The sequence below is a fragment of the Nanorana parkeri genome, unplaced genomic scaffold (assembly GCF_000935625.1).
Source record: "Nanorana parkeri isolate BGI_ZX_2015 unplaced genomic scaffold, ASM93562v1 scaffold51, whole genome shotgun sequence".
Classification (NCBI taxonomy): Eukaryota; Metazoa; Chordata; class Amphibia; order Anura; family Dicroglossidae; genus Nanorana; species Nanorana parkeri.
This window is the reverse complement of record NW_017306319.1, coordinates 560,524-572,527: the sequence shown is the minus strand read 5'-3', so window position 1 is coordinate 572,527 and position 12,004 is coordinate 560,524. Positions and strand designations below refer to the sequence as shown.

Here is a 12,004-nt window from a genome sequence, read left to right as displayed (position 1 = left end):
CACCCCCCACCACCACCACCAGCACCCATAGCTCCCTGCCTCATTGCTACCTGCTTCTGTTATGTTTATAATTCAGAAAATGTCACACATTAAAATAGGTCCTAACATAAACAGTGAATGTAGGTATATAAAGTCTTCAAATAAATATAAACATTCTTCATTTGTACAGACTGTAAGACCGGCAGATCCTCTGAAAAAATATGTCCCCAATAAAACATACAGTGATTGTCATCAGGTTTACACATTTACATAACTTTTTTGCCAATGTTTAACCAGAAAATAGAAATATTTAGAAGCTGAAATCTTACTTGGTGTTGAGGTTTGTCTTTGACTGCTGGTCCCAGATGCTGACATCTATGTTGGCCGAGATATCTAAACCAAGTCCAACCTGATACTGGACAATGACCTGTAGCCCAGACTGCATTGGCAACCACTGGAAAACAGGGAAACATAATGCCCAAATTAAACCTGTATAATCTAAATGTATTTCAGACCTCAATGCCAGAAAGCAATTTGAGATAGCTTATGAAAATGTTCTGAACCATAATGCTATAATAGATTTTACATTGCATAGCACTCAAGATAAATCAGGTTTGTTTAAAGTGAAACAAAAATAGCTGTGGACTTCACCATGTATTCTCTCAGGTAGATAGATTTCTGAATAAGATGACCAGTCTTCATTATAAACACCTGAGCAAATATCAATATTCTAATTAGCCTGTAACTGGGATTTAGGCTCTGTCTCACCAATTAGGTTCTAGGCAACGTTACTGTCAATGACTGTCCCCCATCAGTATGGCACCCACACTGTCATTCTAACCCTGAATTCTTTGCTCATAATGTCCAGTATTCCCATCAATCAGCACCAGTTAAATCCCTGAGAAAGGTGAAGTTGTGAGCCCCTCAAATGCTTTGGGTATTACTTATTAACCTTTTATCAAGATTAATAATTCAACTGGACCAACTATTTATTTGTGGCACTATCATTCTCTTGAATTATTCCTTTGTGTTGGGTTGTATAATGGAAGGTGGGTGGGAGATTAGGGGGGAGTGGAAAGGAGAGTGACCCACAAAACATGGGTTTCTCCTGTCACAGTGAACCATGAATTGTTCTGTTCCACAACTTGTGAGTACCCCATTGGGAGGAGGCACTTTGTGTAGTTGGAGAAAGGCAAGCCAGGAAGATACTTTACCTTCACATGGGCATGAATCGGTACAATTACACCAAATGAAGTCTTAAATGCAACCCCTGAATCTTGTGCTATTTATTTGGTAAAAAAACATCTATTTATTCCTCCTGTAAATTGAATATTATTTAGATTGAACATTAAGTTGTTTTAGTAAAACTAAACTGGACATTCCTTCCTTGTGGGCTGGGAAACTGAAGAGAGATGCAAGGAATCTGTGGGGTTTCAGTTCTGACCTTTTCATAGGAAAAGTGAGAGCTGAAGATTACACTCATAGACTAAGCTTGGCTGTAGAGGGGCAAGAGTTCTCCAAAGATTGTGGAACCAAAGGAAAACGAGCATATAGACTGCAGTTGCTGCCTTTGGGGTGGGGGATGGGGGGTGTTTAGAGCTTGCCTTCAAAACTAGGCCTCTGAATGATTGGTAGTTGTAAGCTATGGTCTTTGGACCATTTGCAGCTGGGCAGAACCTGGAACTAATTAAGTTGTAGTTCATAAGTAACACATGAGGGAGCTGGCCTTATACTTGGTTACAAGGAAGGCAGTGTCTGCATTCCTTTACGGCAGGGGTCTCAAACCTCCGGCCCTCCAGCTGTGGTGAAACTACAAATCCCATGATGCATCTCTCTTCGGGAGTCATGTCTGTGGCTGTGAGAATCTTGCAATGCCTCATGGGACTTGTAGTTCCACCACGGCTGGAGGGCCGGAGGTTTGAAACCCCTGCTTTAGGGAATATCTCCCCACAAATGGACTGATGGGAATGTGCACTATGTAAAGCGATTTGTAAAAACTGTTGACGCTATATAAATACCTGTAATACATTAAAACATGAGACTCCTATAGAAAGGGTGCCTAATATGTGATTTATATTCTCATTGCAGACTTCTTAGAAAAGCATTGAGCCAATCTCACAAGCAGGACATTATATTTTTGGGAACAAGAACAAAAACCAAAAACAAAAACAAACGTGCACAGAATGCCTCCAAGCTGTAATATTGTTAGAAAGTGACAGTTGGATTTTTTTTACAGTTTTAGAAAACTGAAGCTGCAGATTGAAATTGAAAGGTATTTTTTATATAACAATAAATTACACAATGGTTTTTGTAACACGTTACAGAATTTTGTTTTCCCCAAAAAATTATTTTAAATAAAGTATTTTTTTTTGTAGTTTTGCAAAATAGTAGGGACATGTTTAAAATTTGTCATGGTGATTTATCATCTAGAATGAAGAGTTTTGTCAAAATTTTGACTAGTCACCAGAACAGGGTTAGAGAGGAAATCTTCCAAAGGGGACATTTGGTTTGCTGACAACTTTCCATTTCTTACACGTTTAAGAGATTTTCTCATATTTATTGTTGTTTGTACAGGACACAAACTGAAGGTAAATCTCCCCAATGGGACACAGTGGCAGGGATTGTAACCATTTCCTACTTTATCTAACATATAAATATAACTTTTAGCCTTAGATACACTTTATTAAGGCTTTGCAAGGTGCAACAGTGATGTACATGGGACAGAAACCAAGAGAAAGCATATTTCAGATTTCACCTTCCAGCAGTGAGGAAATGTCACTGAGAGATGGATTCTGAGCAGGCTGCTACAGATTACTGCTTGTGGCAAAAGTCTGCCCATTTGTTATTTGGTAGAGGTGTAGGAAGGGAAACTTCTGTGTGAAATACAGTATTTATGTGTTCTCTATGGGAAACTATAAAAACATAAAATATTGATTACTTGCTAAAACTTATGAATGAAGGAATAAATTGTGAATATAATGAGAAAATAAATAAAAATTTGATAGTCTTGGCAACAACACTGGTCATCAGTTGCCTGTCTCTATGTACATATGTTGTTTACTGGCTTAAAGTTATGTATAGACACAATTTCTAAAGTGTAGACTTTTAAAACCTTTTCCTAAAGTTTTGGATACAGTGGGGAAGGGTTAAAACTCACATTTCCCTTCACTTCCTATCCCGAAGATCCAACAGGAGGTGAGATGAAATGACCCCAAAGTGAAGGCAATTCCCACCTTAGATAGTTCTCATCAAAACATTTGTCCCCATTGGAAGATTTCCAATGATGTTGTTCTCATAACTCTAAAATGTTTAATTTCTCATTACTTTGTGTCTCGTTGACAATGGTCACCTGGCCACACAGAGACGATATCTCCCCAGCAAGGGCAGATACCACACACGTTTTGGCAGAGGGTCTAAACCTTCCCCACCTATCCAAAATAGAAAAACGTTTTGTATTTACGTACATTTTAAACATATATACTGTCCATTTTCTTCCTCTTGTTAAATTTGGCCACTTTGTGAAATCTTTTTTTCATTTATCTGATGTTTCTATACAATTGTATAGCCAAATAATATCATGGGAATAGTTTGTTAGACTAGTGAGCATGTCCAGTGTTTAACATCTCTATGTACATAGATTCAAGCGTTCCTTGCACAGACAGGCACATTGATAGGACAGATGTATCAATCATCTAATAATATATGAAAATGTACCTGCAGATAATCAACCAGCAGAACATTCCCTTTCACCACACTGGTAGGTTCTCCGCTGCTTGAAAGCACTTTAGACATTAAATTCATGTATCCTTGGAAAAATACCACTGGTCGGAGCTGAACACCAAACAAGACCGCTGACATTCCAACCGACGCATCCTCGCCTTCTTCATCTAATTCATCATTGCCCATTAGAGATTCCAATCCTTGGGCTTCAATTGTGACCTGCATGTGAAAAGCATAAATAAATACCTTCATAATTTTAAATCAAATTCTGCCACAAATCATAATATTCAGCTGGTTGGGATATTAAACTATATCAATGTGTGGTCATTGTAGTATAATTTCCTCCTGTCTTGCGAAACGCACATCTATAATCTGAGAATAGTGATATGTTGTGATAAATTTGTTTTCTTATCAACAGAAAGTAGTTCACATGTGTCCCCCTATAATATCTGTATTTATTTTAGCACTGATTAACCTCTTGTTCAACCACAACCCTCCAAACTGGTTCTAAGCACTAATTCTATAGTAACAACAAACCTGCCATAGGCGGCATTGCTCAGTGAAGTCCAGCAATTCATTTTTTGAAAAATGGTTGCGGTATAATATCACGTTTAACCAGTAGATAGTGCTGTATGTGAAAAATGAAACTGGAGCTTGTGATCCCAGTAAAACTAAGGAGCTGCAGAGAGATTGGACCAATTTGTAGGTAGGTGCAGTACGGCCAACGGCCACTAGATAGATGCAGCTCTGGCCTGGGGAGATTCTGTGTCCCAGGAGAGCTGATTTATAGGGGGCGCCCGAGAGGGGAAAGCAGAGAACAGTACAGGAGAGCATAAGTCTAAGACTGTATGCAGAGTCTCCGGAGGGAGACTGATTCTAATTGGCGTAGTCGGCAGGATCAAGGAACTCATTGGTTGGAAAGGGTGCGAAGGACCAGAGCCCACCCAGAAGATGGAGCTTAATTAGAGAGAGAGCGCGAGGGTGAGCCAGAGCACGTGAGAAAAAGATGGCGTCTGCTGTGAAAGACCACGAGGAAGGAGCTGAGGCGGTGTTCGACACTGGGCTCCGATTTTACCCTGTCGGAGGGTTGGCATATTGCCTTCAGAGAGAGGAAGGAGCGTTATGGGCGGTGTGTCCTGCATGTCACAGGCTGTCTCCAGATCTGTCCCCCTGGAGTCGGTGTCCGGAGTGTCGCACTCTGTTATTACAAGCCAGCGCAGAGTGGTGGAATCCGCAGGAATTCACATTGGAACACTAGGACGGGCGTAATAATCTCGCAAGAGGAGATGAGAAAGCGGTCGTATCCTGCCCTCCAGTACCGAAGTATGGAGGGTCGTGGGAGGTCTCCCCTAAGCCAAACCGGGTAGAGTTGCCCCACAGGGTCCCGCCAGCACGACTGGAATATTTCGTGATTCGTTTATCTACGGGGTCCACCCCACACAGTTCTTCTGCAGCATCCAGCAGTAATCTATGGCCATCTGATCTTCGAATGGGACGAGCTGGGGAGCTGTGGACAAGTTTGCAGTCCTTGGCGTTGTCGCCTGATCCACCTCTAGAGGAGCGGTGGATGTTCGTGGCTGGCTCGGAGCCAAACCTGCCCGCGGTCCCGTTGGAAGGGTCTTCCGGAGGAATCCCGAGCGTTAAAGAGGCTCTGCCAGCCGGGAGGAGCTCCGCCAAATTGGGAGGAGAGGTCGAGCAGCCGAGTGAGCCGGGCGCGCCTGGGGCACCACCCGACAGGTTAGTGGCCCAGGAATGGGGTCTGGCCCGGGCGAAGAGGTCCGTGAATGCTTGTTTGCCCCGAGGAAAGGGGTTGGAGAAAGAACTTCCCCGTTTGTCCCGCTTACAGCGGTACTTCAACAAGTTCGTGGCCCTAGAATACGGGTGGGACTTTCCTTACGTTACGGAGGAACTGTTTGATCACTTAGAGGAACAGAGACAGTATATCTATCAGCAGGCCGTCTGTGAGCATATCGGGGTCCCCAAACCACAACGTCGCCTGACCGAGGACAATCCATACCAGGCCCGTTTTGGAGTGGTGTTTGAGGAATTCCACTATGGCCGTCGTGTACAAGGACAGAATCGTTTTGTCCAAACCTGGGGCTTCGGAGTTGGTTAAGTCCGCCACGGAGAGGGATCCCAGTACGGGGCAGGTGAAGCGGTACCCCGACCCGTACTACTGCGAACTTTAGGAGGCCGGATGTTCCTGCCCTATGGGAAGGGTGAAGATTACTATGCTATGATGTTCCAGTATATATGTTTGAAAACTATATTGCACTGAGTGTTTCAAATGTTTTAATGCATACCGAGTAAGATATTGGCTAGTGTACATATACATACAGAGTGTCTCACGTGTATGATTAAGGAAGGTCTCTGACTAACCGTGCAATTCGTTATGCTGTTTTATGTGAGAAATTTGATATTTTAAAAATGCAGAGAGTATCTTATTCCTGTACAAGGAATGTGGGATGGTGGTTTTACCCTAATGTGCATTGTATAATGTGACTAATGTGTATTATATAAAAAGTTAATGCCCTGTTGGTGACGGTGCAGCCCAGCCCTGGGAGGGGGTAGGATTTGTGTTAGAAGCCTAGTTAGGAGGCAGGGGTTAGGCCCTTGCAGATACAGAGTAGAACCTGTTGAGATACCTTGGTAGAAGGTATCGTCTATGTCAGTAGTCCATGTAGCTAGTACAGGAGTGTACTATATTTAACTGTGGGGGAATGTAGGTAGGTGCAGTACGGCCAACGGCCACTAGATGCCCCATGGGGCCCTGGAGATAGATACAGCTCTGGCCTGGGGAGACTCTGTGTTCCAGGAGAGCTGATTTATAGGGGGCGCCCGAGAGGGGAAAGCAGAGAACAGTACAGGAGAGCTGAAGTCTCCGGAGGGAGACTGATTCTAAAACACAGGCTGGTCCATGGGAAGGACAGGACCAGGCCTAGGACTATGTAGAGCTATAGAGATTCCCCAGTTTCCCAGAGCATAGTGGGAAGCTGTAAGACTGACGATATTTGCCAGTGGGCCTTGGCCGAAGTGAGTCGTGGACTCTGGGCTGCACCTGGGGTGTTCGTCTCTCTCTCTAGTTTGTATCGCTATGCAACTATCAAGAAATGTGCCGTCATCCCACCCGGGGGTGGCTGAAATGTATGCTCCATACCATGTTCATTCTTTCAAGTAAAATCAAGAAAAGACTATCTGTGTGGACTGGTTCTTCTCCCTCCAACCTCTGAGAAGGTGGGGTTCTACAGGAGTGTGATGTGGGACTGTATCGTGGCTGTAACCTGTCTGAGGAGGGTAGGTGTGCAAATGAGGCTATGCCCGACATAGGGTGCCGTTCATGGTAGCCTTTCTCCCTACAGTGGAGGAAGCGCCGAATACCGCAGAGGCGGTGGAAGCCATGAGGCCCTGTGTGCGCAGTACTACACGTGTGGGAGTTGTTTGCACGAGGCCAGAGCCGAGGCCCCTGACCGTGAGGTGCCTGGTGTCATGTTGCATACACGGGGTTACACAGAGCCAACCCAAAAGGAACACACACGCAACACCCCAAGAGTGAACCCCGCCTACAAATTTGTATTGCTATACACTTGGGGAAGTGGCAGTTGTGGATTTCTGCTTATTCTAGTAATCCATTTTAAACTGTTATGCAAACAGTCCAACTTTGACATCCTGATCTAAGTGTCAAAAAATAATCAAAATGTAAAAGTTATTCAGTTGGTCTTGTAAAATGTTACACTCGGGTGTAAGAACTGCAGGGATGAGAGTAGAGGGGAACACTGCTTTTGGCCACGGCTCATGATGTGCCAGACTGGAACTAAAAGTAATTTGTGGAATTTCAAGCACACCATCATGATGATGTCAGTCCAAAGCAGAAATGTAGAATGCTTAGATACTGCAATGAATTATGCTATCACAGCTTAGCTGAATACAGAAATCATTGAGTTGCTTCAGGCAGGCATGGGGTGGGGGTGGGAGGCAAAGGGGATCTCTGTCTTTTTGTAGCCTTCATATCATCTTATCATATACTGTATACAGTTTTAAATTGAACCTGCAGTGTCTTGAGATGATGGTTGCGGTCAAATAATGTGATTTCAGATACACTTCTTTTCAGTAGCCCAGACTCGGTGAACAGAAGGTCCAGACCATATGTGGATGCCATCTCATCTGTAGCTGAAAAAAATGAATACAAATACTGTATATGTCAAAATTTAATATAATTGAATTTTAAGTTTATTAAAGACATGTATGAAGGAGATACTGTTCCACAATGGAAGGTTTTTAGGGTCACTGGAAGGAATTCCATATGGCCTCTGACTGGGCTTTTCTGGAACATACCATGTGCTCCAGTTTTGATCAATTCCCCCTATTGCCATTTGTCAGGCTACTCTCTGAAGCCTTTAATACATTCATGAGAAAATCTGCCAAGAGATAAGTATAATAAAAAAAAGATTTCACGATGGCTTCAGTTTATATTATAGCAGAATGTATTTACTCATAAGCCGTGTTTCATTAAAGTGATCCTTTTACCCATATCTTTGAAAAAAACAACAAACAAACCTTTACAAACGTTTAGTAATGACAATCTATAAACACATACTTCTAGATAATTGCTGGCTCTGTATTCTTTGCATACCTTATTTCTCTTTTCTTCTCCTGTGTTTACCAAGGGAAGATTACTAGCTATTTTAATTCCTGGATTTCTGGCATATGTGACTAGACATGTGACCAGGACATGTGATCATGCACATCATCTCAGAGGAGAAAAATGCCTTTCCCTGAGATCTCATGAGATTACAGATGAGATTTCCCAGCAATGCTCTGCTGATGATAAGGCAATCGAAGTGTGCATTATCAGTACTTGTTAAGTCACATTTAGTGAATTCAAATAGAGAGTCTTATTATAAAGTAGCTACTGTATGTTCTCTTTTCAGCAGCCTTGCTACAGAACAATTCTGCTTTTAGCAAGTCTGAATTACTGCCAAAAGCAGTTTACAATTTGAATGGAAGTGAAATAAAGAAGAGCATAGGTGGAAAGTACTGGGAGATATCTATTAAAGTGTATCTAAATCCAAAATATAATATACTGCAGCTTACCAATCTTTATCCTGCTAGCTGCATTAGGTTTCCTTTTCCTTTATTTTTACCTGGTGAACCAGCCATAGGTCTGTTATTTTTCATCTACCCGTACAAGACCAAGCTGCCCAGCAAATGTGGCAAATAGAGGGTCGAGATACACCATTTAACACTGACAGGGGTGCATGCAATGGTTGGCCTTTATTCATTTATGTAAAACCTTTATGCCAAAAGGGAGAAACACTAATTCTGTCCTCTCCACAAGTTGACAATGCTGCTGTCCTTAGGTGGCCCCATTGCTCCCCCATAGAGTGGAGCCTACCTAAGACAGGATGTGTGTTACTGGCCGGATCAGCGGTTAAAAATTAAGGAGACAAAGACTAAAAAAAATAACCACTGCAGTCACCACATTTAAGGATTGGGAAGCTACAATATATAAAAATTAATTTGTTTTTGGGTTTAGATGCACTTTTGGAATTTCAGTACTGAAGTTGCATTCCTGGTCCCATTCATCTTCAACCACCTGTTTTTTTTCCTGGTATCAATAATATGATCTAACCCCCAGCCCCAATAAAAACACTGAAAAACCAATCAGAAGATGAAAAAAGATATGTACCTTGCCCACGCCTGAACCCAAAAGATAGGATGTAAGTAAAGTATTTTTTTTTGGAGAATTTTTAAACTTAAAGTGGTGTCTAATGCACAGGCTGTGTGTCTTGCAGTGAAATTTAAGTGACACTAAACTCAGACGTTAAATCTTAAAAATGCATTCAAGTACCTTAACTATTAACAAAAATCTCTCTTTTTTGTGTATTACTCGGCTGTAGATCCTCAAATCATCTCTGAATTTGTGCTGACACTGTCCTTCCTTCTGGAGGGTTGCTACTTTTGTTCCCCATGGTCCCTGTGTGTGTTGTTAAGTAGCCACCACTCGAAGCTTACTCCCATGATGGACTACAATCTCAATACAAATTAGTAAACTTGTAGTCCATCACAGGAGTGAGCTTGGAGCAATGGCTACGTTACAACACACACAGGGACCACGGGGAACAAAAGTTGCCACCCTCCAGAAGGAAGGACAGTGTTGGCACCAGTTCAGAAATGATTTGAGGATCTACAGCCGAGTGATAAACACATAAGATACATTTTTGCTAATAGTTAGGGTACTTTAATGCATTTTTAAGGTTTAGTGTCACCACAAAAGAAAGCTTAAAGTTGTTGCATATCATCAAAAGACAATGCGAAGTCAGTGTTTTTTCAGTAACTTTTTGAATCTCCTGTGTTTGCAGGCTGCATATGTTGCTAGTGCAGAATATCTGGGAGTTTAAATGAATTATCTATCACTTTATGTTCCTCATACTTGATGCAGATTGATAGTAACTGCATTATTGGGCATTGTTCAGATGGAAGAGTGCTACTTTCCTTCTGGGATTTTAACTGTACCCCAAGATACATCTGCTGCTTATATATCATTACTTTCCTGATTCATCTCATACCGAAGAAAAAAGAAAACTGTTAATGATGACAATTTTGTCAAACCTCCACTGTGAGTTTTTTTTAAGCCCGTCAGCTTCAGACATTTACTCATATCACACATGTCAGCTTTTATATTTAGGAATTGTGCACATGAATGATAATGCTCTGCTTTTCCCCATCTTTGCTTTCAGTACTTTGACTGAGATCTCAATCCTTTGCTTGGTTTCACAGACGGAGGAGGAGCACAGGCATTAGATGAGGCATTCACATATATAATTACTTCTAACTTCTGTTCTGCATATGATGGCTAAATATGAGAAATCTCTGAAGAGAAGCTCACATCCTAAGCACTAACCTTACAACCTCACTGATTGTCCTATATCACATACATATATCACATACAGGTCGAAACAGGTATGTTCATTAGTTCATTCATTTCATTTACAGTGTTCATTACTAAATTATAATGACAAATGTAGGTGTAGATATTCTGTCTATTCTGTAAATGCAAAGTTAGAAAAGCTACCGGAAGTCTTTTTCTATATGGTGCATGTATTAAGAGATCATAACAGGAAAATCCAAAAGTTTCACATAGACATATATGTAATTTGCAATCAGGAGAAGTCATGGCTCAAGTGAATGGAAAAGACAACCCAAAACTGATATTTCAAATAGGCTGCGTGACACAGGGATTCAATCAGAAAGATTTCCCCAGTGTAGGGTTCCCAGTTCTACCCTCACCATTACGTTTTATTCCTTCTATCATAAAATTAAATAGTAAAATAAGCAGGAAGCGTCATATTCCCAAGTAATGGCTTTGGCAGGTGCCCATACCTAGGAATTTAAGATATCTTGTTCCTGCAGAATTGCAAAACATCCACATATTCAGGCACATTTAGCAGTTCTCTGTGGGCAATATCCTTTTTGCAGTACCAACAATACTAAATATAATATCAACAATTCCATAATAACCTCATTAGTCACCTGTTATATGCCACAACACTCTTTAAGATTTTCAGTAAATTTATTCATGAACTTACCAGTCAATAATCCAGAAAACACAGTTGATCTTCCAGCTTTCGACAAATCCCAATAATTACGGTAAAATACACCCTTACTAAGGGTCTTGCTGAATTTCACGCAGAACAAAAACATAAAAACATTGTAAGCAATGCGAAGTCTTAAAGTAGATAAACCTGACTCTAAATGTCCTGTAAAGCTTATATTTCTGCTTTCTAAAATGGATTTATATCATGAATTCTTTTAGGCCACAAAATAATTTGTCTCAGGCCAATCCACATACTTTTATTAAACATTTCTTCATAAATATTCATATATTCCAAAGCATATTCCATTTTAAAATGAAATCATTACTTTAATGGGTGGTGGAGGGTCAGCCTGTTGTGCAGCTTGGATATCAGTAACTTGGAAGATTCCATGTCCAACAGCACTAAACCCGCTGAAATGCTTTTAAGGTCCTCCAAAGAGCAATCGGCTAACAAAAGAGTCTCTGCTGCCATAAGCCGGCTCTTTTTATCGTACTGTTGGTGTGCTTGATGGAAGATACTCTTCATGGTGTCCTTCACCCTCTATAATTAAGACATGAATTATTTCTTGCTTGCAAACATTATGTTCTATATTGCAAAGAATGTCCTTCACAATACACAGCTCACGTAATAATATTTATACATTTATAGATGCAGAAAACTGGCATGCTTTAAAAATGTGGTACTCAACTATCTGAGGACTGGGAGGGGGG

At 41.3% G+C, this 12,004-nt stretch overlaps 1 protein-coding gene across 1 annotated transcript in view; it reads right to left on the bottom strand.

Moving 5' to 3' along the window:
• Positions 1 to 12,004, bottom strand: part of LOC108803095 (microsomal triglyceride transfer protein large subunit-like) — a 62,800-nt gene that overhangs the window by 10,905 nt on the left and 39,891 nt on the right. The window contains exons 12-16 of the mRNA XM_018574941.1: positions 11,620 to 11,834; positions 11,286 to 11,374; positions 7,745 to 7,866; positions 3,694 to 3,918; positions 309 to 433 (exon numbers count right to left, since the gene is read on the bottom strand). Of these exons, the coding sequence (XP_018430443.1) occupies positions 309 to 433; positions 3,694 to 3,918; positions 7,745 to 7,866; positions 11,286 to 11,374; positions 11,620 to 11,834 (776 nt within the window). The remainder of the gene's footprint in view (positions 1 to 308; positions 434 to 3,693; positions 3,919 to 7,744; positions 7,867 to 11,285; positions 11,375 to 11,619; positions 11,835 to 12,004) is intronic.